Raw genomic sequence first — 18,090 nt, forward strand, 5'->3', positions numbered from 1 at the left:
TAGAAGGTAGCCCCGATGTTTTGAGGCCGAATGGCATGGATGTGTAGTAGAAGGCATTGAAAGGAGTGATGAAGGATGTAGGCAGCTGGTCTAAGGGGTTCATTGCGATCTGGTGGTACCCGGAGTACGCATCTAGAAAGTAGAGCGCCTTGCAGCCGGTGGTCGTGTCGACCACCTAGTTGATTTGAGGAAGGGGACGAATCTTTCGGATAGGCCTTGTTGAGACCCATGTAATTGATGCACATCCTCCACTTTCTATTCTTTTTCTTGACCAAGATAGGATTGGCTAGCCAATCCGCGTGCTAGACCTCCTTGATGAAGCTCGCGGCCAGGAGTCTAGCGAGCTCTCCTCTGATCGCCTTTCGCTTCTCCTCATCGAAGCGACGGAGGCGTTGCTGCACTAGCTTGGCATCGGCCTTGATGTTGAGGTAGTGCTCGGTGATCTCACGGGGGATATCGGGCATGTCCAAGGGTTTCCACGTGAACACATTGGTCTTGTCGTGTAGGAACTCCGTAAGGGCTGACTCCATGCTCGGGGGCATGCCGGCGCCTATGCGGAGTAGCTTTTTAGGATCTAGGGGGTAGGCCTAGACCATCTTGGTGTCATCAGCTAGGAGGAAAGCTACCATAGGGCTCCCCTTAGTGCTATGCGGGGGTCTCTCCTACAGCTAGCGCTGGATCCGAGCGAGATCGGCGGCGGCGGCATCGGTGAAAGCTCTAGTTTGGTTTTGGTTGATTGATGAAACCCCAAGTGCTAACCTAGTTTATCAAAGTGATTATGAGATAGGTAGCACTACTCCAAGTGATGAAGCAATGGCAAAGATCATGATGATGGTGATGGCATGGTGATGGTCAAATGCTTAAACTTGGAAAAGAAGAAAGAGAAAAACAAAAGGCTCAAGGCAAAGGTAAAATTGAAGGAGCCATTTTGTTTCGGTGATCAAGACACTTAGCGAGTGTGATCACATTTAGGATAGATAGCCGTACTATTAAGAGGGGTGAAACTCGTATCGGAATGCAGTTATCAAAGTGCCACTAGATGCTCTAACTCATTGCATATGCATTTAGGATCTAGTGGAGTGCTAATACCCTTGATAAATGTTTGTGAAAATATGCTAACACATGTGCACAAGATGATACACTTGGTGGTTGGCATATTTGAGCAAGGGTGAAGAAGATAGAGTCGAAAAGGAGTTAGTCGCGCTGGTTATAGGCTGACCAGACGCGTCCGGTATGGTGACCGGACATGTTTGGTATTTGGCGGCGAACTCAGCGACCAGACACGTTCGGTCACCATACCGGACACGTCCGGTATGACTCAGCAAATGCAGTGCTCGGTAGATCAGTTGATTGGACGCTGGCAGTGTCTGGTCCGGTGTGACCGGACACGTCTGGTCGTCCATGGGTGCTTACTTTACTCGACCGGACGCTGAGGCTCAGCGTCCGGTCAGTTTTTAACTAACGCATCCGATCGGCCCTGGAGGCTTACTGGACTCGATCGGACGCAGCGGCTGTGCATCCAGTCATTCGTGTATGAGCGTCTGGTCGTCGACAAAATGAGCAGCAACGGCTAGGCTGGTTTGAATAGGACACCTAGCTATCTAGGAGCTACCGGACACATCCGATAGGCTGACTGGACGCATCCGGTATTCACGACCGAAGCGTCCGGTGCTACGTCCGGTGCATTGTGACCGGAGCGTCCGGTCGACGCGCAGTCAGCCCGTTTTTTGAGCCAACAGCTCTATTTGATGGGGGGCTTCTATTTAAAGCCCCATGGCTGGCTCAAGCTAGGGCCCTTGCACATTTTCATTGACATTGCAACCCTGTGAGCTTAGCCAAAGCCCTCCCACTCATCTCCATCATTGATCCATTATCTTTGTGAGATTAGGAGAGAATCCAAGTGCATTGCTTGAGTGATTGCATCTAGAGGCACTTGGTATTCGTGTTGCGCTGTGGATTTCGCTTGTTACTCTTGGTGGTTGCCACCACCTAGATGGCTCGATGCAGCGGTGGAGGATCGGCACGAGTTGGTGATTGTTCGTGGCCGTCTCCGGTGATTGTGAGGGGACTTGTATCTTCCCCGGCGGAGTGCCAAAAGGTAACTCTAGTAAATTGCTCGTGTTATTGAGTTACCTCACTTATGGGTAGGTTCTTATGGTGTCCAATCTTGTGGACAAGGTTTGTGAAACACCTCTTAGCCACCGAACCACCAAGTGTTGGTCGACACAACGGGGACTAGCGTGTTGGCAAGCACGTGAACCTCGGGAGAAAAATCGGTCGTCTCTTGTCATTTGCATTCTCCCGGTGATTGGCTTAATCTTCATCTTGTGATTGGTTCATTCCTCTACATGGCGGTATAACCATCCTACTCACTCGTTTATATTCTTGCAAACTAGTTGTAGCAAGCTCTTTAGTGTAATTAGATTTGAGAGCTTGCTTTGCTATTTAAGTTTGCTTAATGGAGCTCTTTAGAGTAGAAAGATTGAGAGCTCTTAGTGAGTAGTATCATAGCAAGTTGTGTGTCTAGCTATCATTGCAACTAGAATTGTTGGATAGGTGGCTTGCAACCCTCGTAAAGCTAGAGCAAGTTTGCATTTCGCTATTTATCTTACTAATCAAATTGCTTTAGTTGATTTGTAGAATTTTAAATAGGCTATTCACCCCCCTCTAGCCATACTAGGACCTTTCAAGTGGTATCAGAGCCATGGTCACCATTTGATTAAAGGCTTAACAACCTCGGCATCAAATTATGGCTCAAGTTGTGTTCAACCATGTGGGGGGCAAACCACCGTTCTTTGATGGCACATCTTATGATTATTGAAAGAGAAAGATGAGGATGTATTTGGGTTCAATCAATGATCAAGTATGGGAAGTGACCAAAAATGATTATGCCATCATTGATCCCGACAATCCTACCAACCAAGACAAGACCAATAAGCAACGCAACACTATGGCTCTTAACACCATATACAATGCCATTGATTCAAAAGTATTTGAGCAAATCAAAGATTGTGAAAGAGCAAATGAGGTATGGAGGAGATTGGAGGAAACATATGAGGGCACACCGGTGGTGAAGAGTGCCAAGTTGTATATCCTCAAGGATAAGTTGACAAGCTTCAAGATGAAGGATGATGAGAGCATTCCAGAGATGTTCCATCGGTTACAAGTAATTGTCAATGACTTGAAGGCTTTGGGAGAGAAGATCAAGGATGATGATGTCTCTCATCGATTCTTGATGTGCCTATCTCCAAGGTTTGAGATGTTGAGATTGATAATCATAAGAGGAGGATTGAAGGAGATCACCCCTAACCAAGTACTAGGTGATGTCATGACACAAGAGACATACCATGTGGAAAGGGAGGGGGATGACAAGGATGAGAAGAAGGAAGAAGAAGACAAGAAGAAGAAGAGTATAGCATTCAAGGCTAGCTCATCATCATCCAAGAACAAGGGCAAGTCCAAGAAAGAATCAAGTGATGATGAAGATCTTAGTGATATTGATGATGAAGCTATGGCTCTCTTTGTGCGCAAGATGGGCAAGTTCATGAAGAAGAAGGGCTATGGTGCAAGGAAGAGAAGAGATCACATCAAGAGCAAAGAATATGTGAGAAGATGCTACAATTGCAAGAGCCCTGATCATGTTGTAGCTAATTGTCCTTACAGTAGTGACAATGATGAAGATGAGAAGAATAAACACAAGAAGGACAAGAAAGAAAGGAAGGAGAAGAAGGAGAAGAGAATGACCTTCCAAAAGAAGAAGAAAGGAGGAGGCTATGTGGTCACATGGGATAGTGATGGCTCTTCAGATGATGATAGCTCTAGTGATGATGACAAGAAACATCTCAAGAGAGCATTAGCAAGCATCGCCATCAACAAGAAGCTCTCCATCTTTGACACTCCATCGACATGCTTCATGGCAAAGCCTACCAAGGTAAAATATGATGTGAGTGATGATGAATGTGAAAGTGATACTTGTAGGAGTGATGATGATGATGAGGAGTACTCAAAGGAGGAGCTTATGGACATGTGTGAGCAAGTGCACACTTGCTTTGAGATGAAGAGAAAAGAGTGCAAAGAATTGAACAAGAAAGTCAAATTTCTTGAACAATCCTTTGATGAGCTCAATGCCACTCATGAGGGGCTAATGGATGCCCATGAGAAGCTTGGCAAAGCTCACTCTAAGCTTGAAAAGGCTCACTCCTCTCTCATTGAGCAAGTCAAGAAGGAGGAAGCCAAGAAGGAGCAAGTGATAGTAACATGTGATGTGGGACTAACATGTGATCTTATCGATGAATCTTTTCATGAACCCATTATTGTTGCTCCTACTAACTCTTCTTGTAGCACAACCATTACCACTCCACATATGAATGATACATCACTAATGGTGGAAAATGAAACCCTCAAGAAGGAGGTGAATGAGCTCACTCGTGCCTTAGGCAATGTCTATGGTGGAGATGCCCGCTTGCTAAAGTGCTTGGGTAGCCAAAGGTTTTCTCTCAACAAAGAGGGATGAGGCTATACCCCCAAGAAAGGCAAGGCGGCCTTTGTCACTCCTAAAGTTAGCTTTGTGAAGGGCAATGGTCAGTTTTGCAATAGATGCAAGCAAGTTGGGCATATAGAGCTAAATTGCAAGACTAACAAGAACAAGCTACCTAATGTATCCTCAATCAAATTTGATTCTTGTTACATGCTTTATAAGGGTACCAATTGTGTGAAGGCTAAGTTCATTGGTACACCAATTGTGGGCCCAAAGAAGAAGGCCATTTAGGTACCAAAGATCTTGGTAACTAACCTACAAGGACCCAAGCAAGTTTGGGTACCTAAAAGAAATTGATCTTCTTTTGTAGGTCAATTATAAAGCTAGAGGAAGGCATTGGGTGCTTGATAGTGGGTGCACACAACACATGATCGATGATCCAAGAATGTTCAATTCAATCAATGAAAACAAGAGCAATGGGATTGATAGTATCACATTTGGTGACAATGGCAAAGGCAAGGTCAAAGGGCTTAGTAAGATTGCAATATCCAATGACTTGAGCATTTCCAATGTGCTACTAGTAGAAAGCTTGAACTTCAACCTTTTATTGGTAGCTCAATTATGTGATCTTGGTTTCAAGTGCATATTTGGTGTGGATGATGTAGAGATCATAAGTGTAGATGGCTCTAACTTGATATTCAAGGGATTTAGATATGAGAATCTATACTTAGTTGATTTCAACGCTAGAGAAGCTCAATTGTCAACATGTTTGATCACTAAGTCTAGCATGGGTTGGTTATGGCATAGAAGGCTTGGTCATGTTGGAATGAAATAATTGAACAAGTTAATCAAGCATGACTTAGTTAGAGGCTTAAAAGATGTCACTTTTGAGAAGGATAAGCTATGTAACGCATGTCAAGCCGGAAAGCAAGTTGGTAACACACATCCTAAGAAGAGCATGATGAGCACATCTAAGGCATTTGAGTTGATGCATATGGAATTGCTTGGACCAACCACATACACTAGCATTGGTGGAAATAAATATGGATTTGTGATTGTGGATGATTTCACTAGATACACATGGGTGTTCTTTCTTGTTGACAAGAGTGATGTGTTTGCAACATTCAAATCTTTTGTCAAGGGCATTCACAACGAGTTTGAAACAACCATCAAGAAAGTTAGAAGTGACAATGGAAGTGAGTTCAAGAACACTAGAATTGATGAGTTATATGATGAATTTGGAATTAGACATTAATTCTCGGCCAAGTATACTCCTCAATCAAATGAGCTAGTTGAAAGAAAAAATAGAACCTTGATTGATATGGCAAGATCAATGTTGAGTGAGTACAATGTGAGTCATTCATTTTGGGTCGAAGCAATCAACATGGCTTGCTATTATAGCAACCAACTCTATTGTCACCCCATGATGGAGAAGACACCTTATGAGCTATTGAATGGAAGAAAGCCAAACATTGCATACTTTCGGGTCTTTGGATGCAAATGCTACATATTGAAGAAAGGCACTAGATTGAGCAAGTTTGAGAAGAAATGTGATGAAGGCTTCTTACTTGGTTACTCCACTACTAGCAAGGCTTATAGAGTTTGGAATTTGGCTAGTGGTACTTTTGAGGATGTTCATGATGTGGAATTTGATAAAATAAATGGTTCCCGAGAGGAAGATGAGAATCTAGATGATATAAAAGGCACTCAATTGGTCAATGCAATGAAGAACATGGACATTGGTGATATAAGGCCTAGAGAGGTGATTGATGTTGAAGATGATAAGAATCAAGTACTCTCTAACTCAAATGTGCAAGCTAGTGGTTCTCATGATCAAGTTCAAGCAAGAACTAGTGATGACAAAGTGCAAGATCAACAACAAGTGGCTAGTTCATCATCTCAACCAAATGATCAATCAAATACTAGCAATCAAGTGCAAGTGCTTCAATCAACTAATGTTGCAAGAGTTTATCCATTGGATACTATCATTGGTGATATTTCAAGAGGAGTGCAAACTAGATCAAGATTGGCTTCATTTTGTGAGCACTTCTCATTTGTGTCATCCACTGAACCTAAAAAGATAGATGAAGCTTTGAATGATGTTGATTGGGTCAATGCTATGCATGAAGAGCTAAACAACTTCACAAGAAACCAAGTATGGGAGTTAGTTGAGAGGCCTAAGGACCATAATGTGATAGGAACCAAGTGGGTCTTTTGGAACAAGCAAGATCAAGATGGGATAGTAATAAGGAACAAAGCAAGATTAGTGGCTCAAGGTTACACTCAAGTTGAAGGTCTTGACTTTGGAGAAATATATGCCCCGGTTGCAAGATTGGAAGTAATTAGGATCTTGTTAGCCTATGCTTGTGCCCACAACATCAAGTTGTACCAAATGGATGTGAAGAGTGTATTTCTCAATGGGTACATCAATGAGCTTGTGTATGTTGAGTAACCTCCCGGTTTTGAAGATAAAAAGAAACTCAACCATGTTTACAAGTTGAAAAAGGCTTTGTATGGATTAAAGCAAGCACCTAGAGCATGGTATGAGAGATTGAGGGATTTCCTACTCTCTAAGGGATTCAACATGGGAAAGGTTGACACCACTCTCTTCACCAAGAAGCTTGGAAAGAACTTATTTGTAATGCAAATCTATGTTGATGATATCATCTTTGGATCAACAAATCAAGAATTTTGTGAGGAGTTTGGTAAGATGATGGCAAGTGAGTTTGAGATGTCTATGATTGGAGAGCTTAGTTACTTCCTTGGTCTTCAAATCAAGCAAATGAAGAATGGCACATTTATGAGTCAATGCAAGTATATTAAGGACATGCTCAAGAAGTTTGGAATGGATGATGCTAAAGCTATTAGTACACCAATGGTTACAAGTGGAAGCTTGGATAGTGATGCTAGTGGCAACATGGTGGATCAAAAGATGTATCGGTCTATGATTGGAAGCCTACTCTATATGACCGCATCAAGGCCTGATGTGATGTTTAGTGTATGCATGTGTGCTAGATTTTAAGCCTCACCAAGAGAAAGTCATTTGAAGGCAACTAAGAGAATATTAAGGTACTTGAAGCATACACAACATGTTGGATTATGGTATCCTAAAGGAGCAAGATTTGAGTTGATTGGATATTCGGACTCCGATTATGCGGGATGCAAAGTTGAGAGAAAGAGCACATCGGGCACATGTCAACTATTGGGAAGATCACTTGTGTGTTGGTCATCAAAGAAGCAAAACAGTGTAGCACTTTCAACCGCCGAAGCGGAGTACATTTCAGCCGGTAGTTGTTGTGCTCAATTACTTTGGATGAAGGCTACCTTGAGTGACTTTGGGATCAAATTCAAGCAAGTGCCATTGCTATGTGACAATGAAAGTGCCGTAAAGCTCACCAACAACCTTGTTCAACACTCAAGAACAAAGCATATTGATGTCCGCCATCATTTCATAAGAGATCACCAACAAAAAGGGGACATTTGCATTGACTGTGTGGGCACCGAAGATCAACTTGCTGATATCTTCACCAAGCCACTTTATGAGAAGAGGTTTTGCAAGCTAAGGAATGAATTGAATATACTTGACTTCTCCAATATGTGTTGATGCACCCCCAATTTATATGACATGCCTCTCCTTCGAGCAATTCAAGGTAAAAGTTGATTGGCATGGCATACATCTTTGCTAAGGACATGATTAGTGCATCTAGACATGTTTCACATTTGAATAGGCTTATTCATGAAAATTAAATGAATTTAATGCTTGCATGGTACCACTATTGCTTGTATGATTGAAATGATCTAGTGGTAGCATATGACATGTTTGTGGGCTTGTAAATCTAGTGTTTGATTTAGAAAATGAGCTATAAGTGTTTAACTCAACATGGTACAAAATAACTCTTATTTGGAGGTGTGAAGAAGCTTGTCCTTGGATCAAACCAAGTTAAATAACTTTTGCAAGTAATCTAGATTGAACCAATTTGGGAAAATGATCCTCACTTCACATGGTTTCACCCCAACCTATCTATAAGTTGAGCTCACCTTTTGTGCTAATTATTGACAAAGGGGGAGAGAAATTCATAAAGATAGTAAGATAGAGGAAGCAAACAAATAAAATAACATTGTAAGGGGATCAATCAAAATTGCACACAAGTAGGGGGAGCAAGCTCATAAACTTGTATGTTGCATTTGAATGTGCATTTCATATATTTGCTTGCATGGTACAAGTTCTTAATTTCAATATACATGCTTGTGTGGTGTATGCTAGTTGTAGGTTTGAATGTTGAAATGAAAAACTAGCATGCATAGGCTAAAGAAACTAGACTTATGTTCATTCTATGGAAACTAGACCCTTGTAATATTGATCTCATGAGGTATTCTAGTTTTTGTGTGTGTCTAGTTACTAATGGTGCTAAGGATGGTATATTGGTGCACTCCGACTGGTATCACGCTTTAAAGGTCCATCTCTTATACCTTAGCATCATTTGGTAGAAATTATCTCCTATATTTCCTATCTTAGCATATGTGCAAGCTACAATCCAAACTCTTAGCACATATGTAGGGAGAGCAATTGCTACCGTTTGGGATTCATGAAACTTGTCCATATCCTTTACACATGGTAAATATGCTTGGGCAAGCAACATGGATTCAATTAAATTACAATTCATATCTTTGTGAAAGGGTTGTCATCAATTACCAAAAAGGGGAAGATTGAAAGCTCTAGTTTGGTTTTGGTTGATTGATGAAACCCCAAGTGCTAACCTAGTTTATCAAAGTGATTATGAGATAGGTAGCACTACTCTAAGTGATGAAGCAATGGCAAAGATCATGACGATGGTGATGGCATGGTGATGGTCAAATGCTTAAACTTGGAAAAGAAGAAAGAGAAAAACAAAAGGCTCAAGGCAAAGGTAAAATTGAAGGAGCCATTTTGTTTCGGTGATCAAGACACTTAGCGAGTGTGATCACATTTAAGATAGATAGATGTACTATTAAGAGGGGTGAAACTCGTATCGGAATGCGGTTATCAAAGTGCCACTAGATGCTCTAACTCATGGCATATGCATTTAGGATCTAGTGGAGTGCTAACACCCATGATAAATGTTTGTGAAAATATGCTAACACATGTGCACAAGATGATACACTTGGTGGTTGGCACATTTGAGCAAGGGTGAAGAAGATAGAGTCAAAAAGGAGTTAGTCGCGCTGGTTACAAGCTGACCGGATGCGTCCGGTATGGTGACCGGACACGTTCGGTATTTGGCGGTGAACTCAGTGACCAGACACGTTCGGTCGCCATACCGGACAAACATAGTGCTTGGTAGATCAGTTGATCAGACGCTGGCAGTGTCTGGTCCGATGTGACCGGACGCGTCCGGTTGTCCATGGGTGCTTACTGTACTCGACCGGACACTGAGGCTCAGCATCCGCGTCCGATCAGCCCTGGAGGCTTACTAGACTCGACCGGACGCAGCGGCTGTGCGTCCGATCATTTGTGTATGAGCGTCCGGTCGTCGGCAAAATGAGCAGCAACAACTAGGCTGGTTTGAATAGGACACATGGCTGTCTGGGAGCTACCGGACACGTCTGACCGGACGCATCCGGTATTCACGACCAGAGCGTCCGGTGCTGCATCCGGTGCATTATGACCGGAGCATCCGGTCGACGCGCAGTTAGCCCGTTTTTTGAGCCAACGGCTCTATTTGATGGGGGGCTTCTATTTAAAGCCCCATGGCCGGCTCAAGCTAGGGCCCTTGCACATTTTCATTGACATTGTAACCCTGTGAGCTTAGCCAAAGCCCTCCCACTCATCTTCATCATTGATCCATCATCTTTGTGAGATTGGGAGAGAATCCAAGTGTATTGCTTGAGTGATTGCATCTAGAGGCACTTGGTATTTGTGTTGCGCTGTGGATTTTGCTTGTTACTCTTGGTGGTTGCCACCACCTAGATGGCTCGGTGCAGCGGTGGAGGATCGGCACGAGTTGGTGATTGTTCGTGGCCGTCTCCGATGATTATGAGGGGAGTTGTACCTTCCCCGGTGGAGTGCTAAAAGGTAACTCTAGTAAATTGCTCGTGTTATTGAGTTACCTCACTTGTGGGTAGGCTCTTACGGTGTCCAATCGTGTGGACGAGGTTTGTGAAACACCTCTTAGCCGCCGAACCACCAAGTGTTGGTCGACACAACGGGGACTAGCGTGTTGGCAAGCACGTGAACCTCGAGAGAAAAATCGGTTGTCTCTTGTCATTTGCATTCTCCCGGTGATTGGCTTAATCTTTATCTTGTGATTGGTTCATTCCTCTATACGGCGGTATAACCATCCTACTCACTCGTTTATATTCTTGTAAACTAGTTGTAGCAAGCTCTTTAGTGTAATTAGATTTGAGAGCTTGCTTTGCTATTTAAGTTTGCTTAGTGGATCTCTTTAGAGTAGAAAGATTGAGAGCTCTTAGTGAGTAGTATCATTGCAAGTTGTGTGTCTAGCTATCATTGCAACTAGAATTGTTGGATAGGTGGCTTGCAACCCTCGTAAAGCTAGAGCAAGTTTGCATTTTGCTATTTGTCTTACTAATCAAATTGCTCTAGTTGATTTATAGAATTTTAAATAGGCTATTCACCCCCCCTCTAGCCATACTAGGACCTTTCAATCCACCAAAGCGAGAGTCATGCCCTCCTGCTCGTAGAGGTAGGCCTCGGTAGCGGATGAGACCACAATTATGACTCCTTTTGGGCCATGCATCTTGAGCTTTTGGCAGCCGTAATGCAGGACAACCATGAACTTTGCGTAGCATGGCATGGTACGAGCTGGAGAAGTCGACCACCTCAAAGTCAAGGAGCTCCTTTTGGAAGTTGGTAGGATCCTCGTACGTGACGGGGAGCTAGATGCTTCCAAGGGGAATGGCTTGGACCTTGAGAATGATCCTAAAGAAGGGGGCTCTGCCATGGTGGAGGTTCTTCCTTGGGATCCCCAGGCGATCTGGCGTGTTGGCATAGAGGACATTGAGGTTGCTTCCCCCGTCCATCAGCACCTTCGTGAGGCGGGCCCGTCTGACGATGGGGCCAATGACGAGCAGAAAGCAGCCTAGGCTAGGCACATGGCGAGGATAGTCATGCCGACTAAAGATGATCAATACCTCCAACCAGCTAAGATGCCGGCGTGGGGCTACCTCCGCCATGTTGATTCCCCATAGGATGGCCAGCGGTGGCTGGGGGAGCCCGGGAGAGGACCCTTCTCTGAAGATCACGGGGCATACCCATGTTGCGCCGGAGTTGGGTCCTCCCAAGGTTGACCCTCCCATGGGCAAAGATGGGGCTTCCTGACGATGATGTAGGGCTTTTCGGGCCACCAGCGGCTATCGTCCGACGGCTCGGGCGTTGGGCGACAGATGAAGGCCCCTTTGATCCTAGGGATGCCTTAGATTTGGACACGGGGCGGAGCTCGCGTTGCCCCACCTGGTGGTAGATCCATGCCAGATCTGGTGTGGGTGTGCCCTAGGATCTATCCCTAGGAGGCCCGGTGGAGGAGACAGCGCTAGGGTCTCATTGCCGCTGGTGGGGCCTCGTTGAGAGGGTGAAGCTCATCGTAGCAATCGGCGACGTAGGCTAGGCTCCCAAAGTTAAGGACCTAGCCTAGAGTGAAGGCGCTGACTGTGATGAAGAACTCGCTAGGGAAGTGGACACCACCGTCTAGGGCAGTGCCGCTTGCTCCGGCGATGAGGCGGGTGGCTCTGGCCACCATAGAGCCAAAATCACACTTGAGTAGCTCCCTACCTGGTGCGTCGGCTATCGCAGGGTCAGAACTGTAGCAAGCATTGTTGTTCGAGTCGGTGTTAGAGTGCGTGTCTCCATTGGCTCGGGTGGACTCAAGAACATAAGAATCACAGAGAGGATGCAATGATTTATCCTAGTTTGGGCCGATCGATGCCCTACATCCAGCAGCTGATGATCCTTATACTCAAGAGCACCCAAAATCTAGGGGTTATAACAGAGTGTACATGAGATAGAGAGAGAGATTTGGTAGGGGGTTAGCTCGGTGCTAATCTTGAGGTTGCCTCACCACCGGCGGAGCCTTCCCCTCATCGGAGAGGAGGAAGATGACGGGTGTGGTGGAGGAGCTCTTGTGCCCTCCTCATGCTGCCCTACTCTCGGTGCCGAGCAGGAGCGGATCGATGAGGAATGGAATGATCTGTCTGGGATCGTCCTCCCCACTTTAGGATCTGACCTTACCTCTTATATATCGAGATAGGTCGTGTACATGGCAGTTTGGGGGGTTGTGCCTATGGTCTACATGTGTCGGAGTCTAGGGGGGTCTTATAGTGGCGCTCTGTGGACCGTGGTTATGTCGTGGAGCCGAAGAATGCCCTAGGCGTCATCCAGCTGGTCTGTTCTGACACACTAAGTGTCAGGCTGTGTCGGCTTGGACCTGTCTCCCCCAAGCACACCTTCTAGAGTCTTCCTAGTGGCGAGGGAGGTTAGCTCAAGGGGCTGACGTGCGTGCCCAGAAGCCCTCGAGCCCCTAGAGGTCGAGTAGTAGCTTGTCTTCTTGTGTCATGCCCCGTGCGTGACCCTGTCGGGGGAGTGGCCAACGGAGCCACGCCCAAGGTGTAGCATCGGGGAGCCCCTGAGCCTTGATGGCTCGGGGCATGTCTTCTTTGCCCAGGCCTTGGCTAGCATTGTAGGCTAGGCAGGTGCCAAAAGCCGGGCTTGAGCTTCTCATTGATCGAGAGCCTGAGGCTCGGGCGAGCCCCCTAGCCATGAGCAGAGGCCACGGCGTGCTCAAGCTCGGCTGGGTTTCTTGGTCTGAGGGTGCGCGCGAGCGTACCTGATGAGTATAGCCCCTGAGCCCCTGGGCAATCTTGGAGGGGTCGGTCAGGGGGTCCCTTTAGTCGGGAACCATTGATCCCGAGGCTTAACATACCAATATGTTAGAATCTCATCAGCGGGTCTAGCTAGAACTGTGCATAATAGTGTCAAATACGCCATCCATTCCATTACCCTTCATCTCTCCTAACAAATAGAAAATCGAGACCATTCCATCCTCTCAACAAAAAATAGATAAGAAGAACCATCCAATCCCTAAAAACTGGATTGGGTCTGTCCCATCCCACCATGTCCTTGAACCTAACATACCCTGGTTTCAATCTATTGCTTCTTGTATCCTTTTTTGCTTTACCCGATCACTGATCAAGGTGGAGTCATTCATTGCATGTTGACCTTGTGCACGCTACACCAACATCAACTCCACCAGACTTTATTTTTATGACCATGTGTCTAGACTGGGCACACATGTTGACAGGATGCCTTCATGTATCTATTCCTTATCACCATTTGTAGTTACCACTACTGTCAGGATGCCTCTAACAAGTTCTTCTATCGCTGCCTGCAGGCCTCATGCATACTCGATCTTATTAGTTATTTACATGTGATCCACACAACTCCCATGACATTAAAGAACGAGTACCTGCTGTTCACACCGAATAGGATCTAGATCAAACACCGGCAAGGGTGAGCCCACTCACAGTCGACACAGCACCTTGAACAAAATGAGGAATGCAACAAACCAATGAAACTGATCTAAGACCAGTTAGGTCGATGTAGAGCCCATTCTTCGCCTAGTAGACTCCCGAACACCTCCCCAAAAGACCCATCATGGAGTAGCACATGGAGGGTATCCTAGGATCGGCAAGACCACTTAGAACACAGCCAAATCTCGCTAGGAGACATGACAAAAACCAAGGTAGAGAGAGGAGAGGGTAAAAGGCTATGATAGATGTATTTTTGATGATTAGAAGTTGGGATCCTCAATCGGCTGTGATCCGCTCATATGTATAGAGGGGGTGGTCTTACCCTAGTAGGAAACAACTCCAAAATGCATTCTGCAAGTTCCCCACATCAAAAATCGATTTGGAAATGAATCGGTTCGAAATCTAGCAGAAAAGTCGATTTGGTCGACCTCAAACCTGGCCGGGCTAGGTTTCATGGGCCCAGGCGCTATGGCTGACCGGGCAACAGGCAATCTGGCCTAGCTGGCTCTGAACTTAGCCTAGCTGGCTTTGGGGACCTTGCCTGGCTGGCTGTGGGGGTCATCCTGGACAGCTTCAGCACGGCAGCGTCGCCGTCATCTTCATTTTGTCTTGCGCTTTGAATTGTGTTACACCAAATATTTTCTACTGCGTTTTTTATGTTATTAACTTCATGGTGTAGCCCAATTCCCCTGCCGGGACATTTTTGCATGTCAACTCTAGCATGCCTATTATGAGCAACATGGATGTAATTGTGTTGACTCCTTGGTCGTTGTAGCACCGCCCGATGTTGCTACCAGTAGAGACATGCCTCCACAAGCATGCCTCTGTCCACAATGGCACTTACCACTACATCTACATTGTTGTACCCTATGCATGATGACCGTGCCATTTTGCACACTACAGCCATCATCGAGACCCTCTCTACTAGTCCCTTAGATGCTGAGGTATGGTTGGGGCCTTCTTCCTAGTACATATGGTATTAGCAACACCACTGCATGCCTTCATCCCCGATGCATGTCCAGGACTAGCAAACCCAGCACACACCTCGGCCTTGGCATCTTGACTGCATCGACTTTGGCATCGTCACTTCTGTTTTGTCTGCCTCAATTGCTTTGTTGTCGTCATTGTGTCCTTGATGGCCTTGATTGCATCGACTTTTAGCATTGCCCTCTCCAATGATGACTTCCTCGATGTGTCCCATCATCATTATGCTTCCTCTTTTGTGTCTGCAATTTCATGTGTGTTTACCTTGACTTTAGCTACTTCGTCTGCTTTGTTGACTAAGGTTATCTCCACCACCATCCTCGACATGTCTACCTCGACATAGGTCAAAAGGTCTACCGCCTTGCATGAGCTACTTGCCAGTTTCCACTCTAGCCGTAGCATCCGTAACGCATTAACCACTATGATTGTGGGGGAATGTTAGCTTGCCGTCTTACAACCTTTAGCTTCTCTTCTAGTCTAACCGTCTACACCGCTTCTGCGTAACTATCTACACCACTCTTGCGTGACTGCCGGGGTTGGGGGGTAGGGTATATTTAGATCTCAAGATATCTACACCACTCCTGCAGCATAGTGGTTGCAGTGACCTTAATTAGTAGTAGGGATAAAACCGGTTCGGATAAGAACGGATATTACGGATATCGAATACAGGTAGTTGTTCCTTTCTATGATTTGGAGTGGAATATAGGTATAGTGTCGGATGCGTCGGATATTGATATCTATGCCACATATGTATTAGAAATCCAACCGAGAATTTGGTTCGATACGGTATGGTAAATTTTTAGATTCATGTACGAATTATCTAAGTAGGGTTTAAACCCTTTCGGGATGAATTGTTATCGGGAAATATATGTCCTGTTTTTGTCCCTACTTAGTAGCATCTTAGGTCTTGGATTTGAATCCTCGTGGTACCGAGTTTCATACTAGATAAAAAGGTCAATCACTTGTTTCTCTGGTCGGCGTGCATAGGTGAACCAACCTATGGAGGGAGGGCCCTCAAGTAAGGGACTGGTAGTGGGTTGGGCCTCAAAGCACGTGTTAAGTCCCAAATTACAAGGGCTAATTGGAAGCAAGGGGAGGCACACCCAGGGATGAAAAATCCTTCATGAAGAACTAAATAATTATTCAAATTATTTTCCCATGGATTTCTCACCCTAGAAAAAGTCAGGGATCCCAAGTGAATTTGAGTTTCCAAATTAACCCTAAGGGGGCAGCATCTCCATGTATGAGGGGGGCTAGCTTTTGTGACCTTTCTCGACCGGGCTCTGTAAAATACCGCGTGGGGCGGTCTTTCCCCCACTGGCCAAGTTTTTTAATAATCATGTAATTTTAACTTGCCTTATCTGTATGGGATACATCAATTCGCACCCTCTAAGCAATGAAATCCTATATAATCCACCCACAAGACTTAACAATACAATCAACAATTCTATGTAGCAACTCTCTTTCTCTTACACAGGGGCGTTCAGCTGTTCAGTTTTTGGATGATTTCGGATGATTTCGGATGATTCAATAGTATTCTGTGAGATAGAATAAGCTGAAACAAGATGAGAAGTCATCAGCCGAACGGGAGATAATAAAAGGTATTAAAGACAAGATGATGATGCTGTCTGTCCTAGAATTCTTTGAAACACTCTTTAGCGTCTATTGTTTTACCTAGTCTGGACCTCCTTGTTTATTAATATAATCGGTGGTTTCCGTGTCTGATTCATTAGAAAGAATTCTTTCAGAAACTAACCAGATGCAAATCAATGGGATGCATTAATGGATTAATATTTTAAACGAGTACGCCAAGCAAATATATGCAAATCTTGAAATACTTTATATACTGACTAGAAATATGTTCGGAAGCATGTACGTAGGTGTACCTCTTGTCTTTCACGAATTCCTGGAGCAGACGCACGAGATCTGTAGTCTTAAGTTTATAAAGGTCCTCCAGCTTGTGGCCCTTGTACCCAAACTTGTCTAGTATGGTCGCCAAAATGGAGTCTCTATTTGGATTTTGTGTGACACACACGTCGGCCGTGCAATCAAACAATACGTCTTGAGCTTTGATGACGGTGAGGTGGCGTTGGACGACGGCCGCAAGGGTTGTTTTGCCCATGCCTCCAGATCCAACGATGAATACCACCTTGTGAAGCTCTGTGGAGGTCTTAGAGCAATCCAACATGTTGATGACATCATTCATTTTGCCATCCATCCCAACGAGTTGCTCATAATTTGGAATGATGGCAAGCTCCCGATAATTGGCCGCTTCAACACCAACTCTGTCGTCGTTGTTGCTGCTGCTCGGTGGTTTCTGCAACACATTGCAGCTTTGGATGCGATCATTCAGCGATTGGATCTCCATGGCAATGAGGTAGTCAGAGGGCAACTTTTTGATGCTCTCAATGCAGCTTTTGAAGGCCTCTTTGACGCGATCGTTGAATTGTGAGACAACGACGTGGGCTTCTTGGTCTCTGCCTGGCTGGATGGGAGTAAACATACTGATGGCATCCTCAATGTCGTAGGCCAACTCCCTTGCTGTGCTCATCCGCAGCTTCAATTCGTTGCTGGGATTCTCCACAGCAGAAAGATCCAGAAGGACGCTTTCTATCTCCTGCTGCACATATTTCAGCTTCTCTACGTTGCCAGGGATCCCCACCACCTGCGAGAAATTCTCTAGCCCACAGCAGGCAATCCACTTCAAGAGAGCACCAAGGTTCGACCCTCCAGCCGATCCCAGCACGCTTTCGGCCACTTTATCCTTGTTCACCATCTCTCTCTCTCTCTCTCTCTCTCTCTCTCTCTCTCTCTCTCTCTCTCTCTCTCTCTCTCTCTCTCTCTGGTGTGTTTCTCTGATGAGTGATGAGGCTGCCTTGGGAAGAAGAACGAACAGGCCAGTGTATACATAGCATTCATCAGCAGCAGCTTATTTAGTGTGTATCGGTCACACCAACCCTTCCCACCATTGTATTAAAAATAATACTCACGCGTTGGTGGTGGTGGTAGGTACGGCGTCCAAAAATCTTCGTCGTCCACTAACCAAGTCAAGTCATTCTGTAATAAAACAAAGGGTAATATGTTTGTTAGTTGTATAATATTGTTAG

At 45.2% G+C, this 18,090-nt stretch overlaps 1 protein-coding gene across 2 annotated transcripts in view; it reads right to left on the minus strand.

Annotated features, from left to right (window-relative positions):
- LOC136476687 (disease resistance protein RGA5-like) overlaps positions 1-17,776 on the minus strand; it is a 31,008-nt gene extending 13,232 nt beyond the window's left edge. For both annotated transcript variants that reach the window (XM_066474618.1, XM_066474617.1), the window contains exon 1: positions 16,870-17,776. In XM_066474618.1, coding sequence (XP_066330715.1) covers positions 16,870-17,759 — 890 coding nt within the window. In that variant the 5' untranslated portion in view covers positions 17,760-17,776. The remainder of the gene's footprint in view (positions 1-16,869) is intronic.
- Between the last annotated feature and the right edge of the window lie 314 nt (positions 17,777-18,090).

The sequence above is a fragment of the Miscanthus floridulus genome, chromosome 8, assembly GCF_019320115.1.
Source record: "Miscanthus floridulus cultivar M001 chromosome 8, ASM1932011v1, whole genome shotgun sequence".
NCBI classification, from domain to species: Eukaryota; Viridiplantae; Streptophyta; class Magnoliopsida; order Poales; family Poaceae; genus Miscanthus; species Miscanthus floridulus.